The sequence below is a fragment of the Phaenicophaeus curvirostris genome, chromosome 2 (assembly GCF_032191515.1).
Source record: "Phaenicophaeus curvirostris isolate KB17595 chromosome 2, BPBGC_Pcur_1.0, whole genome shotgun sequence".
NCBI classification, from domain to species: domain Eukaryota; kingdom Metazoa; phylum Chordata; class Aves; order Cuculiformes; family Cuculidae; genus Phaenicophaeus; species Phaenicophaeus curvirostris.
In genome coordinates, this window is record NC_091393.1 from 62,554,927 (window position 1) to 62,580,969 (window position 26,043).

The 26,043-nt window shown below is 37.3% G+C and overlaps 1 protein-coding gene across 25 annotated transcripts in view; it reads left to right on the forward strand.

Annotated features, from left to right (window-relative positions):
- The window catches only part of AFDN (afadin, adherens junction formation factor), a 121,515-nt gene that overhangs the window by 88,623 nt on the left and 6,849 nt on the right, over positions 1-26,043 (forward strand). For 6 of the 25 annotated variants that reach the window (XM_069852211.1, XM_069852216.1, XM_069852221.1 and 3 more), the window contains 10 exons: positions 9,808-9,873; positions 10,032-10,105; positions 10,596-10,714; positions 11,713-11,907; positions 12,164-12,255; positions 12,696-12,884; positions 15,453-16,475; positions 18,299-18,334; positions 22,919-23,053; positions 25,006-25,522. In XM_069852211.1, coding sequence (XP_069708312.1) covers positions 9,808-9,873; positions 10,032-10,105; positions 10,596-10,714; positions 11,713-11,907; positions 12,164-12,255; positions 12,696-12,884; positions 15,453-16,475; positions 18,299-18,334; positions 22,919-23,053; positions 25,006-25,522 — 2,446 coding nt within the window. Of the gene's footprint in view, positions 1-9,807; positions 9,874-10,031; positions 10,106-10,595; positions 10,715-11,712; positions 11,908-12,163; positions 12,256-12,695; positions 12,885-15,452; positions 16,476-18,298; positions 18,335-22,918; positions 23,054-25,005; positions 25,523-26,043 lie in introns of those variants that run through there. The other 19 variants (XM_069852225.1, XM_069852236.1, XM_069852230.1 and 16 more) reach the window with 11 other exon arrangements.

A 26,043-nucleotide genomic window follows, 5' to 3' on the forward strand; every position in this document is an offset into this window, starting at 1 on the left:
TAGAGCTCAACCAATATGTTTTCCCTGAGCTCAGCAAAATATTTTTCCTTTGAAGCAAAAGAGAAATGGAAGAACACAGGCTCATGTATTTAATTTCTTTTGTCAAAAATTAAGGATACTCTTATGCATTTGTAGAATGTCACCTGAATCTTATGTTGCATCATTTATAGTAATAAAAGAAGCTTCCTTTTCAGAAAGATCAAGAAAGACTAATGATTAAAACTTAGTCTTTTACAATGTCATGCATTAAGCATTTTCCTTTTATTGACCACTTCTCCTGTTCCATGAGAGCAAGACTAAAGGACAATTAGGCAGGAGCTATTGCATGCTTGATTCCAGCCTCAAAGTGAGACATTAGGCCAGTTGCTCTAGCTAGTTGCCATGGTTTTTGTCAAAGATGATATCTTTCAGCAATACTCAATTTCCAGAGTGTGAGAGAAATTAAGTGTTACAAATTTAAATGCTTCTGTCTAGCACAGAAAACACCATAGCTGTTTGTTTCAGCATGCCTACTTTCCATGTTTATCTAACTGCATTATTAAGGTTTCTAAATACCATTTTTTTTAATTTTATTTTAAAAAAGACTCCATACGCACAAGGCTACAGTGCTGCATTTTTTATTAATGCCATTTCAGGAAGTCCATTGCAAAATCCTCAGTTTTTTGGTCTTTTATATCCTGGGGGAAGCTTTAGGAAGACATAGAGTATATTCACTTGCTAGCTTTGTGACTCTAAAAAAATAACAGCCCTTATGATATCAAAGAGAATAACAAAACTCTTTAGTCCTTTCTCTTTGCTCCTTTTGAGGCTATTTGCAAATAGGGCTGTTGGATATATTGGATGTGAAGTTGCAAGTTGTCACATGCTTCAGAGTCCCGTGATGTTGCACTGCTTGCAATCTAGATTTTTCCCCACTGAACGGAAAGGTAGTTTTTAATCTGTTTTCCAACCCAGTGCAACTTAAAGCTACAATGGAATTGTTCACAGATGTTACATGCTGTATGTTTCTTTACCTGTGAACAATATTGTCAGTGAAGTTTGAATCTCCACTGTCTGGTTTTGTCCACTTGTGACTGTAGTTTGTTCAGCTCCAACAATATTTATTTCCCCACACACCCATCATGGAGGAGAATTTGAGAGGAGAAAGCAGAAGCTTTTCAGTTTTAAAATTCTTTTTAAATCAGGGTATGATGTGACTCACAGCAGCTGTAGCCACAACTAACAGACCAGTTTTACATACAGTAGGCTGGTTCACCTCATTTGTATTTGGAAATTATATAGGGCATGCTCTGAAGTATTCTTTGTAACAACAACAGATTCCCAAAGTCTCTACATCTTTAGGTGGCCGCGGTCTTCACTTCCTGTGGCAAAATGGAGGTTTTTTTCCCTAATCATCAAGTAGGTACGAAGTCGGTCTTGCTACAAGTCCAGAAGAATGAGAAAGTAGTGCAATGAGTCGTAGGCATATATTTGGTACATAAAGTAGACAAATAGGACCCATCCAGATACAACCTACAAAATGCACGCAGCTTTGGGGAATGTGAATGTTTAGGTGATCAGAAACTTTTGCTGTTGCCTTCTAGAGAGTACATTTGTAAACTGGCTGCATAAGTTCAGTAAACTGGTATTCTTTAAAATGCTTACAAGTTTGGGTTATTTAAAGACTTCTAGACTAATTACTTGCCGGGGAGGTCAAACTGAGACTTAATTCTGTTGCATAAGCCTGCCTTTAAGGACATTTATAAAAACTTAGAGGTTTTCTGTGTATACTTAAGATTCTGGAATTGGAGAATTAGCTGTGATAAAAACCAGTATAATCTACTCTGGGTTGAGACAGATAAAAGATTTCAGGCCTGATGGCTAGTATCAGGCTTGATAGCTACATTTCTGTCCTGTTTAAAGACATTTTAGTTGCAGGGGTTCATTCTGCTTAAACTGTTTCATTTTTATAAAAAAAGGTAAAATAAACAGAAACTTAATGAAAATGGCCAACTTGTGGAGACAGCGTCATCTTTGAAATGTTATGAGAGTTGCCAGGTCCTAATATTTCAGTGAGAAATATTTGTGTATGTATATTCGCATACATATGTATGATAGCTACATTCTTACAGTGAAATATTTTTTTAATGTTTGCATAGTTATGCAAAATTCAAGAAAGTCTTGAAAATTATTTATATTAAATCTCTAGTGGTTTATGGGGTGTTTTGACATGTAGTCTTGGTATCTGAAGCAGCTTAAATTGGAATAACACTTTGAAAAGCTTGGTAACTGTATGATACTTTCTTGTGGATTCAGTTGAACTATAATTGGAGAGTGAAGATGCTTTTACTTCGGAACTAGTTTTTCATGTTGCTAGTTAAGTGAAACTTGAAACCATTTAAATTTTCATGTACTTAAGACATCTTCAAATCAATGTTAAAAGGTCATTAGGAAGGCTTTTGTGCATTTTACCTAAATAAAAGTGACATTTAAAAAAACTCGATATTGAAGTATATTTTTTTAATCTAATAAGATGTAATTTTGCCAGTCTTTATTGGAAGCTGTTCGTTGCTCCAGTTGTATTGAAGTGATAAACAAAGCATGCAAAGCTAAGCAGGTATAGGCAAATAGTGGTTTTAGAACAAGTAAAGACAAGACCTTACTGTTAATTGTCTGGAGCATTACCAGTTTGGTTATGTGCTGTGTCTGCAGATATGTCGTGCAGTGGCATAGGTTTTTCCTTAATTACTTAATACTACAATTTTCCTGTCATTCCTAACAACTGGAAAAGTGTTTTTGTAATAGTTTTTGTGTTTTTAATTTTAATGATAGGTATTGAAATAACTAGGTCATCCTACAGATCTACTGAAACTGCAAGAATATTATTAACCTTGCAGAAAGTACAGCTAGTTTGTGATCTATGTAGGCTAATTGTGAGGCATGATGTTTGAGGATGGGAATAGCCTAACTGTTAAGAGGTTATCACCTCGTCAACAGATAGACCTTTATTCCAACTCTCATACCTTTATACTGGGTACTGGTAGGGCTGCATGGTGTCTCAACACCTCCAGCCCATCACGCTGCTGGTGGCAGGTTCCCACGTGGTATGGTGTGGGTGGCTCACCTGGGAATCTAGCTGTGTGTTGACGCCCACTAGAAGAAGCTGCCTGTTGTTTCCATCGTGCCATTACAGCTGCTTGTCCTGGCAAATACTAACTGGGGAAGATTTCTGCTTTTAATGCTTCTGTGGTGACTGAGTCAGCATCTCGTGGGCTAGCTGTGATGCAGCCATTGGGAAGACTCTATCTGATGTTCCTGTTAGTCAAACTGCTGCTTTGTGTACAGTTGTGGTATATGGCATGTTTCAATTTTATAACTGATGTAATGTATGTAAGTCAGTTTCCTGTATTTGTTACACATTTAAACAGTTTGTTCATAAGACAAGGAAGTCTTACAAAACTCATTTGCAACATAAAAACACTACCAGTATATCCTGTTTTCCCCAAATACTTTCTCTAATTCTGTCGTTCTTATTAATTAATTACTACTGTAGTCTTGCACATGCTTAATTTCACATTCTTCTGATGTAGGAGTAGTTACTTCTTTCTCTGGATCACTGTAGTTTATCTTGTTCTTTTCCTTTTTGGTCTGATTACCCTGTAGAAGTAGCTGTAATTTTTTTTTTCAATGCTGCCTCTTTTATGTCTATAATTCTGATAGTAATTTTTTTAAGCAAATACTGTATTTGGGGCCTAATATTGTTAGAACAAGGAGGTGTTTGCAAAATAACGCTAATTTTGAAAACAAGTATGGACTGCTGTACACTCATGTGTTACTTGATAGATGGTCCAGATGATAAGCAGATGTGATGGAAAATGACTTGTTTCTTGTTAGGCTCTCAAAAGCCAAGGTTAGATTGCATTATGTAACTTGGTCCTTTGGCTTCTTTACTGTGATACAATTTTTGTAGTCAAGCAAAGAATTGTACCAGACTTAAGGGGAAAATACCCATTTGGACAGCAGGTATGAAATCTTTGCATACCTTTGTGTGCCATAAATCTTAGTCAGCTGTATTTTTAAAAAGTTTAAAAAGAAGATAAACTCGAAATGTTCATAACTTCCTTTTCCACCTCGACCCCCCTCGTGTAGTTTGCTTCTGGTGTGTGGATCTGTATCTAGTTTTGTGACTTTTTTTTTTTTTTTGGAACTCGACTTCTACTAGAATACTTTTGCTCTGCAGCTTGTAGCTGCTTGACAAGTCAGTAAGTGACCTGTAACAGAATTTAGGAATTTGAAATGGTTTAAATATTGGATTAAAAATCACACCATTCACCAAATACTGGAGCCTGAGCCTGCAGCAGAGACACTCATTTTTTTTACATCATGGTGATTTAACCCATTTGAGAATTGCATGGGCAGTGCTTAGAAAGAAACATTCTCTGTCAGGTTTAATTTCATTGGTTTTTGTGGTTTTTTTTTTGTATTGCTCATTAAAAAGAAGACTTCTCTACTAGAAACCCACATACATGGCCTAAACATGGGTAAACTCCTTTTATGTTTAAATGGTGAATAATTCTTGGCTCTTGTTCTCCTTCTTAAAGAGGGCTTTTGGGTGTCTAGCAGTATAAAACCCTGTTCAGGGTCTGACATGAAAAGCCTACCTCATATTTGCCCGATATCTTCGCAGCCCCTGACATATTATGCATTTGTTGGAACAGGTGCACAGTTGCTGTGACCTGATAGCTGTGGCACAACAGCCTAATCGGAATAATGTTGCCATCCCTTCTTTATCCTGGCCCCTCCTACCTACCCCCTTTCCTGTACTGTTATGAACAGTCATGCTATGCTGTAAGCAATTTGAGGAAGCTGATTTGGTTGAAAACAAAGCTTTTATTTGGGAAGAGTGAGGCTGGGCCAAGGTTCAGCCTACCCTTCAGCCAGGTCTGTCATAGGACCTGCCATGACAAAGTAGTTAATGCCTGTGCAGGTCCAAGCACAAGACAGCATGGGAGCAGGCAGATGGGTTTCTTTCTGTCATATTGTATGAGTTCACTGCTAGTGTCATTGTAATCAATTTAGTATAACATAGTTTTAAAAAGTACTGAAATGTGTGAGCAGTGCTCCACTGCTGGAAACCAAATTTGGTTTTCTGTGCTGTATCCAATTTTTTATCAGGGTTGTTCTTTCATGCTGATTATTTGACTGTATTGCAAAAATACAGATTGGAGATGCTTCTCATTTTTAAATTTAGTTGTAATATTCTTGAGGTATCAGAAATTTTAAATATCTTTTAATTACCTTTCAGTCCACCAATCACTATTTATCTAACTCTGATCAACTAATATTTTCGTTATAAAACTTTTTCCCTATGCTTCCCTGCAATAGATAACATTTAGAGCTAAAGAAAGGATGCCCTCAGAGTAGCGTGTTATACTCATGCAGTTCAGGTCAGAAGTATTGTCACCCAGATGAACTGAAGCCTGTGTTGATTGCTTTTGATGTAATGATTGTGCTCATTTTCTGTAAGTGGTTCTTCCAGTTGAAAGCTGTGACTAAAAAGTGCAACTGCTAATTGGGAAGCAATAAGAAGCAGCAGTAGTAGATTTGGGGTTTTCTTCCAGTTCAACTTGAAAATCTTCCTTTACTGGAGGGTAAGGTTTTCCCAAGTATTTCCTTAAAAGGCTACTATCACTTCACTTTCTGCAAGTATTATGGGGAAAAAGTTGTTTCAACTGCAGATACAAAACAGGTGGATTGGCAGCACTAGCAAGTTTACTACTATTGATGAGGGTTTGGTTTCCTACAGTTGTGCTTTTCTGTTCAGACTAACTTTAGAGATACACGTGCTTTTAGTATTCAAGATTGGAGAAAATAAATGAACTGAAAAGAATGTTTACTGTATTATTGTTATTGATGCACTGATATATCATTGCTCTGTTTTGTTTGTGGGGTAAGAGTCCTAGTTATGTTGACCTTCACATTCCTTCTGAAGAAAAGCAGGTTAATAAACAGTTTATAAAGAGCCCTGTTTTATTGCCATGTCAATAAATGATAGGATAAAAATCCATGTGGTGTTTATGAGAATTTTACACATTTTGGAGTTTAGTATGCATGTCTGACTATATACTAACATCTTTTTTGTGTTCTTAATAACTGTACATTTCCTTCTAATGCAGTCTCCTGGAAGGTGGAACCAGAACCAAATTAAGTCTTTTTCAGTAGAAATTAGTAATTTGAATTTGAATTACTATAAAGCTTAGGGTAGGTGTTAAAGGAAGGTGAGGAGTTACCTTTGAGGATGCTTAGTGAGAGGTCTTCGCAGGCGTAACTGGGAACAACATGTACAGGCATGTTGCTAGAAACCTATCAAATGGCACGTGAATTAGATAGAGAAGGAACTAGTTTGTCCTGCTAATATGGGAGTAGAAGTGGTAGCCGATAAGTATTTTTTATGTACTCTGAATGAAAATTTATTTTTAAATAATTTTTTTATGCTTTCAAAATTCATTAGTTTTGTATTAAATGGGATGACTTGGACCTAATGCATCTGCTTGTAACTTATCTTAAAGTTTGTCAGTCCCTTTCTAGTTCTTTTATAGGCTTCATAAAAGCATTAAAGAAGAAGGAACAAGGAGTAGAATGTCAGCTCCTTCAAATAATAATGAAGAATTACTGTAAGGCTTATACTCAGTTGTACTCAGAGAAAAAAATCCATTTGATCTGGTATCTTCCAGCTGCAGGGTATGTAGCTGAAGAATGTAACAAAACAAGTGTAAGATGATTCCTCCTAGTTTCTAGCTTTCTGTAACTTAAGAATTTCTTTCAGAGTGTATTATATCTGTATCATTTTTTTCTGAAAGCCCTTGAAGGGCCTACCATGAATCAGTGATCGTTCTTGTGCATGCTTACACTTCAGCGTTTTATAGCATTCTAGTTCCTGGAAGTTCCCCAATTTAATTGTGAAATCCCGTGAGAAGTGCTCATTTGTGGTGGGGCTTAAGTTTTGGTTTGTTTTTACTTTTTAAAATACGCTCACTAATAGCATGAATAAAAAAGCTTTCCGTTTCCTGGTTAGAGGGATGATAAATAATCCAGTCCTTCACTTCTTTGATTATTACTAAGCTGAGAAGTCCATATCTAGTTAGTTGTCTCAAGGAAGCTATTCCATGTTTTCTGATCATCCTTTTTATCCTTTGAGCCTCAGAGTAATCATAATTATAAACTATTTTTCAAATGTGAACCTTTTAGATTTTTTTAGTGACTGCTGGTTTCTGTTTTGTTTGTTCATTCTTTTCTTATAGTTTTAATGTTGGCTTCCAGGTATTTGAGCTGATATGTGAAGATAGCTCTGAAAACTGTGACTAAAAAGATCTTTCTCAAGGAGTTAAAGTCATTTTAGAAACTATTGTATGGATATGTGAGCAATTGCAAATGTTTATCTTATCACTGTCTGCAAACAAGTGCACATAGCATGAGGCTTTAAACAGAAGGTTTAGCTTCATTCAGTGTGTGCTAACAATCATTATCAGGCATAAGAAGGGTGGTATATACGTAATTCACAAGTACCAAAGTATTGATCCCAAAATTGTTTGATTAATGTGTGTACTGTTTCAAGTGTCATTGTTCTTCCGTAGGCTTGCTGATTTTACCTGACATTTGACTTTATTAAGCAGATCTTCGCCTGACTTACTTGGCCCAAGGGAGATGAGTTTCTTGCTAGCATCCTTTTAAGTTAGGACTGAATAAAAGCAGCAGCAATCCCAGGTGGCTTCAGAGTATATAAACCCAACCATCTTAATTTTCAGTTCACAACAATGTGGAGGTGGTAGCTAGATGTCACATCAGGGCTAGCTGCCCTGATGGGGACTGGTCCCTCACAAGGTTGGAGCATTACTGCGTGTGTGGACTAATGAAATACATTTCCTGACCACCCCCAACATTGCTCCAGTATTCAGTATTATGTGATCCTTCTCCAACTCTTGGTTTTGACTTGCCTGATAAATTTTATATATGACAAATTCAGTTACATTGTTTGCCCTTTTTCTAGAATACTTAAAAGCATGGTGAACAGCCTATTCCCTTAGGGCTTCTCTGATAACTTCCATTCCTTACGAAAACAAATAACTTCCTTTCCATTGCTGAATTAGTTATTAATACACAAGGACAAGTTCCCTCTTATCCCATGTCACCTTCAAGTCTTGAAGAACTCCTGGTAAGAGATCTTGCCACGTGTGTCCTAGAAGTCTAGGTGTTCTGTCAGCCAGGTCATCCTTCCCCACATGCTTCTAGGTCGCTTGGGGGGGGAATTGCAAGACATGTTTTCATTTTTCATTGTATTTATCTAGCTGTCTTCTGACTTGTGTTTCTCCATAACATTAACTGATATTTCTGGTGTAAAGTTAAAAATATTCTTTAGTTAGCTCGATGTTTCTTTAGAGCCTTTTAAAAGACAAACAAAAGAGTAGTTAAGCATTTTTAAATTACCTTTATATTCTTTCCAGATAAAGAAAGTGTCCTTACTTTAGTTATTTATTGCATTTTTTCTTTTTTTTTCCGTTTATGTATGACTTAAGCAATCATTTTGAAAAAAGTGTACATGCAGAATGTTAATCTGGAATCATGGGACTGGAAGTAATTCCTTTTGTGTGGCTTTTGAATAAAGATTTGGGATTAACTCCAGGTTTAATGAATTAAAATAGATCTTTTGCTTGTTTAGAAGACTGTAGAACATTAGCTTTTGAATAATCTTCACTTTAATTTTTATTTTACTTTATTATGATAGCAGGAGTAATGAATGCTTTTATTGCCAAAAGTAAAGAGCTGAAAAATCTGGGGGAAAAACAGAGGTTGCCATTTCAATATCAAAGCAACTTGAGGAGTCATTTTAGAAAACAACATTACATTAAAAACTGTGCTCTATTGAAAACTTACTTGGGACTCTTCTTCCAAGTGACTTGCAGAGTAAAATGGCACCTTTTGCTATAGTAGATAATGCAGTCACAAGTGATTGCCTTACATTGCAAGTGATAATTTAAAGGTTTGATACTAACATTTAGACTGATTTGTATGGTGTCTTGTAAATTGGAGCATGTGGGTGATGCAACAGCATGGCTTGAATAGATGCTCATGTTCTCTTGTCTTGAATCTATTGGTTGTCATCTAGCCAGAAGTTCACTATTAACAGTCCTTTTAGCAGAATACTTTGAGGCAGATGTTTTGTGTAAAACATTGCATGGTTTTGCAGTAGCCTTCAATGTTGGCTCTGTCAACTCTGAAAGACTTATTAATTATAATGTCTACTTTACTTGTTTATTGTAAAACTGGAGGCACTGTTTCTTCCTTTATGCTAACTTCTTTACAGTCCTAATGAACGTAAAAATCATTTCTATTCCTTTTTATTGTAATCTGCAATTTATCTTGTTTCATTTGGGTATTAGTAAGGGAAACAGGGGAGTCTTTTGGAATGTAATACATAGAGGTATAAAAACAATCACATTCATGTAAAACTGCAAGTAAGTATTTCTTATAAGAAGGAGATTAGAACAAGCTTCTAAAGTGTAACTTTTAGTTAATGTATTTTCTCTTGTATTCAAACTTGAATTAAGACCAGATATTATTTTCTTCTAACAGTGCTTGTAGGTTCTATAGGCCTAGTAATAACATTTTCTATTGACTTCAAATGAATTTCTGTATAATTGTTTTTTTCCAGTTTGGGAATATATAAAAGTAACAAGAACTTAGAGGTTTACCCAGCCATGTAAAATTCTGATTAATGCTTGTGGGATGCTTAAATATAGGTGTAATAAATTAATGCCCCTTTCTTTCTAGGGTGCTGGTCAAGACAAACTTGGAATATATGTCAAGTCTGTTGTGAAAGGAGGTGCTGCAGATGTGGTTAGTAATACTCTTAAACATCACAAGTTCAAAGGTGGAAAGATCCTTTGGAAAAGCTTTTAAATCCTTTGTTTACTACTGTGAATGAATAATTGTTTTCATTTAGACCATGTTAGTGTTGGTGTGTGACTTCTCTTCTCTCTTGAATATGTAATTAGGATGGTCGTCTTGCTGCAGGAGATCAGTTGCTCAGTGTGGATGGTCGAAGTTTGGTGGGTCTGTCCCAGGAGAGGTAGGAAATTCTTTCCTTGGGTATCTTTACATGAAGAAAATGCTAGAGTAATACTTTACTGAAAAACTCTATTTTACATGTTAGGCTGTGACATGGATTTTTATAACTCCCCTTGAATAACCTTACCAAAAATTTCAGCAATTCACGTGGCAGTTTGTGTATGAAACAGGTTACCTGTATAGAAGAATTAGCTTTAGTTTTCAGTAAACTTTATTTAACTACCTTTTTAAATGTTTTGGCTTCTGACCTTTAACTGCAGAAACTGGAAATAGTACTTGCCGGGGGGTATTGTGTTTAATAAGTGTCTCTTCTGGTCATCATCTTCTAATTTACTTTAAAGTGATTTTAAGTATTAATCAGAAAAAGTGTTTTCTCAAACAAAAGATTACTGGAATAAACATGAGAAATCATGACGTACATACTAATAAGGAGAAACAGGTAATATAGTACCTTATTTTACTTTGATTATTTGCTTTGGCTTTTGTTGCAGGGCAGCAGAACTTATGACCAGGACAGGTTCTGTGGTAACACTAGAAGTAGCAAAACAAGGAGCAATTTACCATGGGCTCGCAACCCTGCTTAATCAGCCATCCCCAATGATGCAAAGAGGTAAAAATGCTAATATTATTTATGTTAATAACAGCTTTATAAGTCTCAGAACGCAGAAAATATAATAATTCACACTAGGTTTCCAAATATTATGAAATTATTAAATCAGTAAAGAAACATAATGGCACAGAAAAGAGGCATTTCCTTTCTTATCTAAAATGCTTGGTTTTAAATGTTTGAAATTATGCTAGTCTAATCATTAATAAATTATGCATTTAAAACACAGTTTTAGTTTGAAGTAATTTTTATTTTAAGAAGTAGAATCAAATAAATGCAAAGGGCATTAAACTTCAGTGACTTTTGTATCCCTCTCATAAAAGCTTCTCTCCTCCTCTCTGAATATGACTTCTGTGTAACCAGAGTGCAGTGTAATTACTGAGAGAGAAATAAATAGAAGCAGGCAGCTATGAGTTTGCCTTTTCCTTTTTTTTTTTTTGAAACTAGAAATATTGAGACATTTTCTTCAGTTTCTGTGTCTGATCATAAGGAGTTCCTGTATGTTTATCCAGTGCTATATTTTGTCGTCCTACTTCAGTGAACTAACTCCAAAAGACATATTGAAGTTTTACACAGAATAATGTAGTGAAGGAAATAATTTTGTAAAGGAAGACCTTTTCTGCCTATAGGGTAGTACCAGCGTATAGAAAAGAATGGGTTAAAAGAATAAATCCTTATTATCACAGTTTACAACACCATCCCAGATGCCATATGCCTCCAAGAGTCAGCAAGAGATTTTTCAGCAAAGCACATTTGGCTTTTCCAAATGTTGTGGTACCTTTTCAAAAGCTGTTTTGAAGCATACAAATCAAAGGAATCCTTTAGAGGTGATAGAAGAGTGGGAGCGTGTCTGAGGAAGAAAAGATTTTAAAAGTTAGCATTTGCTTTACCAGGAACTCATTTTTAATTATACACGCAAGGTAGCTCTGGTTTGAGAAAGAACATGCTAGACAGTAGATAATATAAGTGAAAGGGGGAAAATGCATATCCAACTGTTACAGTTTCTGACCGCCGTGGCTCAGGTAAACCCCGACCAAAGAGTGAAGGTTTTGAGCTGTATAATAACTCCACTCAAAATGGGTCACCTGAGAGTCCTCAGCTGCCGTGGACGGAGTACAGTGAACCAAAGAAGCTGCCTGGGGATGACAGATTGATGAAAAACAGAGCCGATCATCGCTCCAGCCCCAATGTAGCAAGTAAGTAAGATTAATCCTCCTTTTAGGGGTAGGTGCCTCCTCCACTGTATTTAGAGTCTGTTAAATTGAAAAAGATATGATTGTTGTTAAAAATTGACTAAGTCTGAAATGCCAGTATATTAGTAACATTTGGAGCAAGCCTCATTAGACCTATTCAAAGGAAGAATCATTGTTACTTTGTGGATGCTATTATTTTATTCGGCTGTGTAAATTATTATTAACAGTTAAACAAATGCTTGCTTTAACTTTCCAACAGATCAGCCTCCAAGTCCCGGGGGGAAAAATGCTTATGCAACTGGAACTACCACCAAAATAACCTCAGTCTCTACTGGAAATCTTTGTACAGAGGTCAGAAGTGGCATTCAAAATACTGGCTATTAAACTTTCCTTAGCTGTGTATAGCGTTAGTGTGCTTGAGTCAAAGCGGTGTCTCACTTAACTATTTGAACATAATGATGATGTTAGTGACTGACTGGGGGCTTTAGATTATTAGAGCTAATGCAAGACTGACAGCTGTGAGTGATTTTATTAAATTTTGTTCGTTAAGTTGTCCTTGTGGTTTCTCAGGTTTGTGCAAATATTGCATACTTGTTTTCAGGCCATAAAAACATGATTCATAAGCACAATTTATATTTGATACTAGACAGCCTATCATATTTTTTGTTCCGGACAAATAATGCTCTTATGAGCCAAACGAGAACATTTGGAAAATGCATGTCTAAAATAATATTCTGTACAGATCTGTGTGATTAGAAAATCCTACCTCATGTTCTTTCTGCCATTTTCAGGAACAGACTCTGCCCCCGCGACCTGAAGCTTATCCCATCCCAACACAGACCTATACTAGAGAATATTTCACATTCCCAGCTTCAAAGTCACAGGATCGAATGGGTCCAGCTCAGGGTCAGTGGCCAAATTATGAAGAGAAACCAGAGGTCCAGGCAGAAAGTAATCATTCAATCAATACTACAATGCAGGTGAGAAAGTAATTTCTTTCAATATAAGAGGGAAACACATGCACACACACCCTGCCAACAAAACCAAACCAGAAAGAAACTGCTTGCTTTCCACTACCAGACTGCTGGAGATATTTTTGCAGAATAGTCAACTATAATTCCCTACTTCTTCCCCTGGTAGGATTTATATTATCAAGTTCTGCAGACTTATCTGGGATGCTGTAATCCCCCATTAGAGGTAATGGTGTGGAGGTGGTAGTAGGGTTTTCCTTGTGAAATGTTTTGTGGTTTACTGAAAAACAAACTAAATCTTTCACTCTTCCAAAGACTTTTACATGGAGAAATCTCTTTGCCTGCAGAGTACATTCTTTAAGTGACAAAGTATTAAAAATGAAATAAAACTGCGTTCTCAGACATATCCAAGGTCTTCTGTGAAAAACATTCCTTCTCACATTTAAAGCCAAATAACAAAGTGACTTTTTTTTTTCTCCTTGCATTGATACTTCCCTATTATTCAAGTGTGGATGATTCTTGACCTGAAATGAATTTACTCCCCTATACTGTTATGATTTTAAAACATAAGGTTCTTCTACGCTTTGTTATTGAGGACTTTCCTCAAATCCATACAGGAAATTAAATCTAGATCTACTAAATATATTCACTGGATCTTCTTTTGCTCTAATCCACCAGAGACTTAAAAATATGAAGAGAAAACTTTTTTTTTTTGCTATTTCTTGATTTGTGATAAAAGCAAAGCCTTATACCAGGCTCAGTGGTTTTTTGATTTGGGAAAAGCAGTATCATCTAAATTTTCTTGAGATTGCATCTTAGAAAGAAAGTAGAGATTGATTATTGATTACCCACACTTAAATTGTGAAGTGAATTCAGTGAAAAGTCAATTTGATAAAAACCTAGTGTAATTTTGTATTTTAAATTGAGTATTATAGATACCAAATCCTAATTACATCAGCTGTTAGGAAAATAGATGTTATACCCAAAGCACTATGCTAGTTTTGAAGGAGAATTAAGTTCAATGACTGTGGCAAATAGTTGTGGAAAGATTTTACTCCTTCATGTTTTGTAATTTCATTTCACCTCATCTGCACAGTTAACATTTAAGCGCTCTCTGTGGATGATGGGCAGGGGGAGGCTAAGATCTCCAGAGAGGGGCTCCTACCTGTTTGTCTTAACAGGATGAATTGCTGCCTGGACATGCATCTCTACCCTGCTTAAGTCAAGCTTAAGTGAGTAGCTGAGATGAAGTGGTTAAAACTGGTGAGATGACCCCCATCTGTTAAAGTTGTTGACAAAGACAGAATTTCAACTGTGTCCTGAGGGCTGAATGCAGGGCAGAAAAGCATTTTCATAAAGCAAATGACAAGAAGCTTTAGCTCCTTACAAGCATTGAAAGCATACACAATTTTTCCCTGCTTTACAATAGCTCTTTTAAGTTGAAAATTAGAGGAAAGTAGACTTAAAAATAAATATTTATACTTCTAGTTTTTACAGTGAGAACTAGACTTGTAAAACAAGTTGCCGTAAGCTATTGACTGATGTTAAACTCTTGTTTTCTGTTCTGAAGGCATTAGCAAACTGTTTTGCTAGGTGCGTCTTTACAGCAAATCTAACACAAATAGCTGTGTGTTCAGCTCTGCTGAACTAATAGAGCATAAAAAATACACTTGTTCATCTCAGAAAAGGCATTCTTTAGAGATCATGGTTAAGGTCATTGATGGAGGAGAAAGAAAAGGATTTTGCATTGTTAGTCTTCTCTCAGTTGTTGATAATTGGTACATTATGTGTTTAGTGCTGAGTAGTTCCTGACATTCAGAGTATGAACATTTGCTTCAAGAAAATAATTTACAGATTTGATAAGCTTTTAATTTATGGTCCAGCATTCCTTTTCAGGTGGTCGTGCAGTGTAGATGAGATCCTGAGCTTGTATAAAAAAAGACCTGGTGTTTGACGTACTAAAAAAGTGACAAAAGCGCAGACTGATACACCCATGCCCTAAGAGCAGGTAGAATGAGACCTGACTGCCCAGATTCTACATTAGTGAATGACACTATAGTAATGAGAGCTTTTTGTGGGTGAGCTCGCCTGTTAGTGGAGGAGGGCGGTCAGTGGCTCCATTGTCGTTTCTTCAGCAGCCGTTCTGTTTGTTTTCCCAATAGGAAAAATGTTCAGTCAAGCCAGCTGGAAGCCTGAATGGCAGAGCTGGTATGCCTGAGCTGCTGTGCAGAGCTGCCAGGACTCCCATTGCTTACATGTGGGGGAGGGAGTGTCAGGGATAGTCCTGAGAAATTATGTGAGCTCAGGCTTAAACTCCATTTTGCATTCATCCTTCCTCCCACTCCAGGTTTCCAGGCATTTCAGAGGTTGCAAAATCTTCAGTCTCTCAAATGAGTTAAGGCAACTGAGAATAAATATTTTATTATTGGTTTTGGGAAGCTTACTGGGCATGGAAATCCTGAAATTCACTGAAGATAATTACCTTCAGAGATAACAATGCATTTTGAGACATTTTCAAATATGTTTTAATATAGATGGACTATGAAATATATGCCTTGTTTGATTTTTTTTTTCCAGCGTGTGGCTCGTTCCCAGGAAGAACTCAGAGATAAAGTTTTCCAGCCAGAGAGGAATCGTTTGGAAGTTGTTATACGGAAGGAAGTAGAGTACATTGATCGGAAGTCAGACAGCGATCAGTGGATGAATTCATCTGTGGATTCTAGCACATCTAGCCAAGAACACCTGAACCATTCATCCAAACCAGTCTCGCCTGGTTCTTGTTTAAGTAAAAGTGGACCTGGCCGTTGGAAAACTCCAGCTACTAGCCAGCCAACTCCAGTGGCCATTTCCCAGCCCATCAGAACAGATCTTCCCCCTCCACCACCACCTCCTCCAGTGCATTATGCAGCTGAATTTGATGAACTACAAATGGACATGCCTCTGCCACCTCCTCCTCCTCCAAATCAGATAGGAGCGCAAGCATCCTCCCAGGTAGCCGCTGCTGAGCGTAAAAAAAGAGAAGAGCATCAGAGATGGTATGAAAAGGAAAAGGCACGTTTGGAAGAAGAGCGAGAAAGGAAACGTCGTGAGCAGGAGAGGAAACTGGGCCAGATGCGTTCTCAGCCACTAATTCCTGCTCAGCCGGTGATTCCTCCTGTTTCCCTTCAGCAAGTGAAATCAGAAAAACCTTCAACTTTGCAGAGGTCTCAAGAAACAGTCATTAGAGAGTTGCAGCCCCAACAGCAGCCTCGGACTATTGAGCGGAGAGATCTGCAGTACATTACTATCAGCAAGGAAGAACTGTCCTCTAGTGACAGCCTCTCTCCAGATCCCTGGAAACGGGATGCTAAGGAGAAACTGGAGAAGCAGCAACAGATGCACATTGTGGATATGCTGAGTAAAGAGATTCAGGAACTTCAGAACAAGCCTGATCGTACAGCAGAAGAAAATGACCGCCTGCGCAAACTCATGCTTGAGTGGCAGTTCCAAAAGCGACTTCAAGAATCAAAGCAAAAGGATGAAGATGATGATGAAGAGGAGGATGATGATGTGGATACTATGCTCATCATGCAGCGATTGGAGGCAGAAAGAAGAGCAAGGGTAAAATGGGATAATCCTTTCTAGAGAAAAGTATAGTAAATATGCATTTTGGTGGGTTCTCTGGATTCTTGTATTTTGATGTTCTTAGGGTAGAGGAGGACGAAGTGCTGATCTAAAATACCTTGAATTTTAAAATTGCTAACTTACAGTGGCTTTACCAGTTAAGTGATATAGTATGAAAGTATCATAGCTACCTGTTATAGGATCCAAGCTGGCAGTTGAATTTACTTTTCTGGTAATGGGGAAAGAAATTCACTTTGGATTTTGCCATGTAGCTGGAGTAGGATTAGAAAGTTAAATATGGTAGGAATTTGCTTACAGGAAGGTAAGCAAAAAAACATTTGAAGTTATGAAAGACTCTAGGAAGACTCTGGGAACAAAATCTGGTGATTTCCCACCACCCCAATATATTTGTATTTAAGAGTTATTATTTACAATCTTGGTCCTGAACACAGCCTCTGAATGCACGCTGTTTCCAGGGAACAGTGAACTGAACTGAAGTTTCAGTTTTGCTGGTCTTGTCCAAGTAGAGACTGGGGCATAAGGCAGATGGTGCCTGTACCTTTACCATCACTGCAGTGGTGATCCCAGCAGTGGTGGGGGCAAGCGTTAGGCTGAGCCATGTGGTTTTAGATACACCCTGTCCAGGGCTCAATTACCTGGATTTTGTATGGTGTCCAATTTAATCAGTTTCTGACAAGGTTCGGTTACCATAGCTTTGGGATTGTGAAAGGTCATGGTATCTGTAATAAGATAATACAACTGAAGAGTGTGATGAACTTTATATCACTCTGCTGGTGGCTGTTGTCTCTCAGAATCTGTTACATCCATTGTTACTGGGAAACAATTTCCATAATAATATCTGTTCTGAATAATAGCATGATACCAAAGTTACATCCCGGTAGCTATGCTTCGACAGGCTTAAAAGCTAGCTCTGTTATATGCTGAGTGTATTCTGTTTGTTTATCTTGAAAAGTTGACTTAATTCTATGATAAGCAGCTTTTAATTCTTGAGAAATGTTTGCTCGTGCTTATTTTGACATTCAGAAATAGCTATCGGCTTGAGTAGTATTTGTGTTCAGGATTGTTTTGGCAGCTTGATTTCTTAAACTTACTCGTCTTGTATTTGCTGCGGTCTGCATTGCTTTCTCTTTTTTCTTGTGGCTAACTTTACTACTGTGTAAAACAATAGATACCTCAGACTTGGAAACTGAAGAAACGAAAAGCTAAATATATCTTTGGCAAGCAGGTTATGTTAAAGCCCAGCATTGCTAACATGTAATTTGTAGCACATAGGCAATTACCTGTGCGCATAAAAGAATCCATGTAAAACCATCATTTTAACAAACTATGTCTTTAAAATTTTACTGCAGCAAGGCTTAAAAAGCCATATGTTGTTAATAGAAAGCCAATTGTATTGCATAACGTATCAGTCTTCTCTGCAAGTGCTGGGTTTAAAATACTATTTGTGCATAAAGTTCTGGCAGCATTTTGCAACATTTTGAAACTAAAAATCAGCAGTTGTTTTGAAATAATGTTTTTTCATTTTATTTACATTTCACTGTCTATACTACTGGAGATGCAGTAAGCAGTATCTCTGGAGAAATACTAAGGTTTTGAATGAGTCAAACTGATACTGATAAAACCTTTGGATTACTTGATTGTGTTCATTTCTGTATTTCAGGATTACATCAATTCAGTTCCTTGTTCTAAAGCAGCTGATTTAACAAATAAAAGAAAATGCTTTTGAAATAGTGCAAGTCTAACCTATCTTTATTTTCACTGTGCATCTTTCTTTTTTTCCCCTTTCTTACTACCTGCAGCAGACTGCTGTGCCAGCAATCTCTGTTCTAGATTTGGTATGTTTGTTTCTTTCTCTTCAATATCTCTTTCCCGTTTCAATTCCTGATATCATTAACCACCCTATGTGCTTGGGATGATGATTTGGCATCTTTGGGTGTTCAAAAACCATTGTGATACTTTAAGCAGTAAGTTAATGGTAAGCATGCATTTGAATGTTTCCAGCTGTGGTGACTCCTTTCCCTGTGTTTTCTTCCTCTTTGATGTTGCTTGCAGGCTTGATTTGTTTGTTGTAACGGTGGTCTAGTATGAAACTGTGTACGTGATGTTTTGTCCAGTCGTGTTTATAACATCTTACTAATAATTTTGAATGAACAGGCTGTGAAGTAAGATTTCCCCCCCTTCCCCACCCCAGCAGGTTTTAGAAGAGCTCTAGCAACACCATTCCTTCCCAGTTTGAACTGAAATTGTCCTGAGAAACTAATACTTCAGCCTACTGTTTCAGCACATGCTGAAACCCTGTTGCTTACAGGTGTTACAGTTTTCTCATTTAAAAAAATGGATTGTAAACTCAGAAATTACTTCTGGATTAATATTTCCAAGTAGGTCACATAAACATGCAGTAATTAAGTTACTGTGTAATTTCAGTTTCCCTTTGGTTAATAACATTCTCTTACATCTAAAACATGACAGGCTTTCGAATTGGAGCAGTAATTGTTATGACTCAAGCTAATAGTCTATTTTATTGTTCTCTTTGGTAATGGGTGCATGGAAAAAGCGTTCTCTAGTCTTCTCTTGGAAAAATACTTCCCCTTCAAAGTATACTTCCATATAATTGCTATAGCAGTTTGAAAGAAAGGTAATTCTTGCAGGTCTTGTTAGTGTAATTAATTTGTACTACCAGAAAAAACTGTAAACATTTCTGTCCAAAATACAGGCTTGGATATTCAGCACTTCTTTACCTAAGAAATAATAATCTTTTAAAATGCATCCTTTAGATAACTTATTATGCCTAAGTTGTTAGGTTTTATATCTCTGTGGCATATAAGCATTAAGCAGTCTGGACAGCAGGGAACCAGATGCAGTGTGTCAGCTTTCTGAATTAGTGGATGAGCCCCAAGTCATGGATTTTTTCAGACTTAGTGCAAATCAATCCTTTTTCTTATTACTACTGTGTTTTTTTGCTTAAACCTTGGTCCGTGGAGCTGTGACTGGGTAGATAAAGTTCTTTGCCAAGCAGGCTGTAAACTTCTGGATCTTCTGCAATGGGAAGTTGTGAAGGCAGATGGTATCATTAGCTTAAAAAATGGATTAGACAAATTCATAGCCATCATGCCTGTAAACAGCTACTCAAAGGATTACACAAGGTTGTACCAGCTGATATCTCTGTTATGCTGAATGCTGGGGAAATGGTAAGGCTTGTGTGCCGTTCTTCTTGTCATGGTCAGAGACACAATGCTGCACTAGATGGATCCATGTCCTGAATAAGTCAAGGATTTGTTATGTTCATAAATTTAGCTTTAAAAAAAAGTAAGCTAATTCTGAAATAGGTTATGTTGAACGCTATACCCAGCAAATATCTTTTTCCTAAATTCATCATTTTTGTTCTGTTCACATGACTTTCTGGGGGCATAGTTGTCTTTATCCTTTACCAGTTCATGTACCGTAGTAACTATGTCTTTATTTCTAGAGGAAAAAAAAAATACACTCCTGAATGTTCAGTGTTTTGTGTCTGATGTGAGCCTTGGTGGTAAGAGTCACAAGGCTGGTGAAAGCTGATAAATAGTTAATGGATGAATTGTGAATTTGGGTAGTGTTTGTTGTCTTAAAATCCCTGGGCCACTAACAGATCTGGGCCAACTTTAGCTGTCATAAATAGGTATGAATTTAAAGTTCTTCTGAAACATCTTTTGAAGCATTTTAAGCAGTGCTCAGAAAAATTAATTTTCTCTGCTACCTGAGACTTCGTGGGTGCCTGCCAGTCCCATGAATATCTTAACATTTTTTATATGGATCAACCCTTCAGCTCTTTTACAAAGAGCAATAGCTGAGAAGAAAGGTGGCCTTCTTTGCCCTTCTAGGCAGGAATAGTGCTGCAAGCTATGTTGGCAATAGGGGGACAGTCCTACAGCTGAGCAAACTGTTGGCAGTTTGTAGTAGAGCTGGGACAACGCAGTGGGGAAGAATTAGCACTTAGTGCTTAGCTGCTTCACTCAGTTACAGCTAAGATAATGCTCTTTTCTGTCACTCTGGCTGCACAGCTCTGTTATTTCTACCTGTTACAACAGAAATGTGCTGCTTTGGAGCAGCCCTGGAAGTGCAGTAAATCGCATGAAAACATGATTTTTAAACTAGGCGAAAAACTAGTTGGGATAGAGAAGTTCTGAATCAAAATATTCAACCTGTCAATTTAATAGCCCTCTTACTAGAAATGTGACATGAATTTGGCATTCCTTAGTGTCTGGAAAATTAGAGAGTTGGTTTGAGCTGGGTACTGTTGTACACACTCACAAACACAAATGCCTGCTCTGGGTGCCTTGTGATCCCACTGCTCCCTGCCTTGGTCTGGGAATATTCCAAAGCAGAAATGAGTTACTGATCACAAAGAAATGAATTGCCACTCTGTAATAGTTGCTCTTGTCCTGCTTGTGCCTTATATATAATTTTTGGCCTTTTTACTAGGTATTATGTTTAGAACAGCCTTGGGCTGGGATACAGTTGTCTTTGCAATTACTGTGGTTCAGATGTTGACAACAGTTCCTAGGCAGGCGCCCTGTCCAGTTTTTCCTTCTTTCTTCAGTTCAACTCACAAGAAAATAAAACTCCTCTTTAATTTAGTTTGAAATATTTTCTTGTTTAAGTGCACTTGAACAGGAGAATTTGCTACTAAGCAAAAAGGCATGCATGCTTTGACCTGGAATCAGTAACTGCCATGCTCAGAGTTTTTCTTGAAATTCAACTGGGACAGAGTTGAGTTCTCCTCTGTTTTTTTCACTGTGCAGTTTTTGCTTTTTTTTTTTTTAAAGGAAATTACTGCTCTTCTATAAACTCTTTAGAATTACTAGCTGTCTTTCCTTTTGACAGCAGTATTGCCTCCTTTGCTAAAATATCTTTTCAATAACCAAGATGATGTCTTAATCTAGGCAGGGAGCTGGTTAACTACTTTATTCCCTATGCTACCATATATACTGGGCTTGATCTCTCTGTCATTTTCAGTCAGGAATTACAAGAAGTTTTAGCCCTAAATAAGGGTAATTGGAGTTAGCATCCTTTAGTATACATTTGCCAAATTCCTGCCTAAATGAAATTGATTTTGTTCTTTATTTTTCATGCTTGAAAATGGTGGGTTTTAACACTTCATATTAGAGGTGTTTTCACTTCAGTTAGTCTGTATAGCTGCCTGAAGATGCAGAAGGTAAATGTTTTCAAAATGATCTGTTGTGCAAGTCATAAGATACGTGTAACAAATACTACATGAACAGAGGGGGGAAATAGTTACCAGAAAATTATTTCAAAACATAGAAAGTTTGGGTTTAGAACTGATTGAAAAAATGTATTAGGGAACCTAATCTGCTTTAAAGCATGCCTCCTGTTAATTATTTGTGGGGAAGAGATGCCAACATGAAGGTTGCCTTCACAGAGTAAAATAAATTTCTCTTGCTTATATCATTATTGCTTTGTTTCTCAAGGATCTTTCTCTGTAAATGGAGATGGATTGTAAAAACAAATGCAAGAGTAGAGAAGTAGTGTTACATGCAGCTTATAGCAAGATACACCGATCTGTACAGAAGATCTTGGGGGGTGGAAAGTCACTTTGAAACATACACTGCAGTAAGAAATAACACAGCACATAGTCCAGTTAATTTATGTTTGTGAATATTATTGTGCTGATGAATACTCCTGTTCTTCAAGGGTTCAGATAGTGTTAGCTTTAGAGAATCATGCAAAGTGTAAGGATTGTTTTCTTATCAATGCAGTGTTTATCTTGAGCACGTATAAATTAATATTCTGTTGGACATCAGTTGCTCATGTGAGCTGTTTGATCTCAGTAGTCAAAGAATTCTTTGCCTCACTCTCTGCTTTTTCTGTAACACATCTGTTGCAGATACAGTGGGAGATTTTATTTATCTCTGGAGATTATTTGCTAACTTGCTGAATGAGCCTGTTATTTTAAACGGATTGGCCCTTTGACTAATGAGCCCTGATTTTTCCAGTGCTTAAATACTAATCCAAAATGAAAAATCTGTTGGCTGCTGGAGTTGTAGACTGTTCCAAGTATTCAATTTCACTTTACTGTACCTGAGACTATCGTTGCTCAGGCTGTCTAGAACATGAGTCACCTCATTCTTCTGCTAGGGGTTCATATATGACTGCTAAAATTGTCTCCCTGTGTGAGTTTTGTGCTTTTATTTATGTAGATCTGTGCATCTCTTTCTTTTTTTATCTTTGGGGAAGGGGAGGGGGCTTAGGGAAAACGGTGTAACAAAATGTACCCTTAAAATCTGAAAATTGTATTGATTGATTTATAGTATAGCATTTTTTACTGAATTAGTTATTTTTAGATGCAAATACTATGGTTACACTGTTTTTGACCCATCTTACCCACATCAGTAATGAAAATATTAAAGACACGTCTCTGTTAGTTACAGGATGAAGAACGCAGACGGCAGCAACAGTTGGAAGAAATGCGCAAACGAGAAGCAGAAGACAGGGCCAGGCAGGAAGAAGAGCGCCGACAGCAAGAGGAGGAGCGGACCAGAAGAGAGGCTGAAGAAAAGGTTGTGGACTTCTGAGTGCTGCAGAAGTTCTTACAGGCCTCTGCTCTTTAGCCTGGCATTTAACAGCCCAATGTTGTGTCAGGAGGGGTTAAAAATACTAGCATTAGTGATAGTGGTCATGGCCCAAGGCTTCAGTTTACCTAATATAAACCAAAAACCGATTAAACAAAAACCCCATTTGTTATGGCTGGAGTTGACTCGTATTGCAGAAATAGTACTGTAGGGTTACCTGCTGAAGGTTTTTAGCAGTGGAAACGTGTTACCTTCAGAGCCTTTTCTGAAAGTTATGGCACAAATGTAACTCCTGGTTTTCTTGAGCCCCACAATGTGACTTGCCTCTAATGGCTGAGTAGAGAGGCAGTGCTCTATATTATCTTTTATGTTTAGACTATGGGAGGAAAAGGAACTTGCTTAATTAGTTTCTAGAAGGGAAATAAATTATTTCAGCAGATAAGTAACTGGACTCAAACAGATTCTAAGGTTTCAGGCTTCTAGAGTCCTTCAGAACATTATACGTGAATTTGAGAACCTTTGCTAGTCCAAAATGGACAACAAAGCCCCTTATTTGAGTTATGTTTAAGACCCTCTTCTTCCTGGAGAAAGAGCGGTTACTTTTGTTCAGGTTGAAGACCTGCCAGTTAGTAACACTGACTTCAGAATGAAGAAAGAGAACTAGCTTTTAATGTTGTGAGAAATTTCATCCTGAAAGATTGAGCAAATATATTTTAATAATAAAAAAAACCTAAATATATGCACTTTAATTACTATTGTTAAATTGTTTTCAAGCTTTTTTTAAACTGTTTTCTGTAAGCAGTATGGCTTGATGAGCAGAAGAAAGGTAATCTGGGGGTGATAATAGGATGACATTTGGATCACACACTTGAAGGGTTTTTCACTGACAGATCTTGACTGAGACACTTGCATATCTACCAACTCAGAATGACTATCTGACCTCTGCAGTGGTTTTAAAGTAGTAGTAAAAGGAGATGAGTCCCATGTCTTTCCTCTAAATAAACAAGATCAGTTTTGGGTTGGTTTTTTTGTTTGGTTTTTTTTTTTCAGGATAACTGAGTAGATAAGGTGGATTTTTTTTAAACACATCGATTAAAAACAGAAAGTGGCTTTTTTCCAAAACATCATGTATTCCCAACATGCTTAGACAAAAGATTTTTGTAACATGGTTTCCAAATACACATTTTTATTTGTTACTTAACTACGGAATAGATCCTTGTCTTAATTTACAATGTGGCTTAGACAACACGTGAACAGAATTAAGTGCCATTTAGTTTAAAACCAGTAAAAATCTTCTGAACTGGAAAAATACATAGGAGATACTTCATGGCTTTTTGAATGGTCACTAGCCTCATAAATATCATTAGCACATGCTTGTAGGATTTTTAGTAATCTTTTTTAAAAGCAGTTATTTGATGTTTTAGAGAAGTTTTGTAATTTGATTTCCGTGGTAAAAGCAGTTTCCCTCGTATTTGTACTAGAAGCTTTGTTAGAAGTCACCTATTCTAGGGGTCTGTTGATTAATTTACACTGTGTAAGCATGCAGCAAAATTACAAAGTTTCTATTTTGAGATGGTAGTTAATTTTATTTATTTTCTTCTCCCACTGATTCACGGTTTCAGTACGGTCCCTTATTACCTGTAGTTACATTTTGAATAATAAATGCTGAAATTGCTCTTAATTCACACAGGCTATTGCCTTAGTTGTTACCACAGGCAGTGGTAAATCTGGAAATAACAGCAACACTGTGTTACAGGAGAACTGCTGTTTTCGTAATAGCATTAAATATTCTTTGTATGAGTCCATATAGACGTCCTGCTTGTTGCTAGAAAAGGAGACAAAAAAAAAAAAGTTTGTAGCTTGGTGATGGAAAACTTAAATTTCTCTTCAATTGAAATGTCTGTCTTTCTGACCACTGTTTGTTTCCTCTGGCCTTACAGAGGCGACAGGAAGAGGAGTATTACAGTCGCTTAGAGGCTGAAAGGCGCAGGCAGCACGATGAAGCAGAGCGAAGATTACTGGAACCTGACGAGCCTGGTCTGTACAGACCTCCACTTCCACGGGAATATGAACTCCCATCCCCAACCCCTTCATCTAACGCTCCTCCTCCCCCACCTCAGCGAAACACCTCTTACCTCAAAACACAGGTCCTCTCCCCTGACACGATTTATACTGCCAAGTTTGTTGCATACAATGATGATGATGAGGAGGAGGAGGATTCCAATCTAGCAGGTCAGGATAAGTACTCCAGCACAAGAAAATCTTATGGTGACTTTCCTCCTGCCATCCTTAAGCCACAGCAGCCCTCCCGCCAGCCTCGCCCAGTTTCAGATGGTCTCTTCCTTTCCAACTCATTCCAGTCATCTGCAGTCAATGCCAACAGTACTACTGCCAAAAAAAAACAGCCCCCTCCCCCACCAAACAAACCGAGTTTCATCCATGCCAGCAGCTCGAAAGGTAGACACCATGAAATCAGTCATCTCTACAGAACTATCCTGATGTTTTCAACTCTGGTGCTGTAGATTCAATCACTTTACTTTGTGATTTTTTTTTCCCCACTTAATCACTATTTTCACTATGGTGATCTAACTTAAATCCTGATATTAATATGAATCCTCCGATTTTTAATAGTTTTTGTCTCTCAGATTTCTTTGTTCCTTACCCAAACTCTTCAAAAGCAAAAATTCCATCTTTCACACAATGAATCAAATTATATTAACCGTTACTCAATCGATTCAAAGTACTGTTGGTTTTGGCTTTCACTCTGTGTGTGTCAAGTGATTTGTTTTGTATGACTGACCACTGGTTACTCAGGGCATCTGAAAGTGCATCTTTCTTGAACACAGGAAACCTTTTCTAACGGGTTCATGGACAGAGCTTATCTTCTGCTTTCATTATTGGTGCTGGGGTTCTGTCTTTAATAGTGTGTGCAAATGGCTTTAAAAATGGCCTTGGTAGATGTAGTTTTTAAATATGCA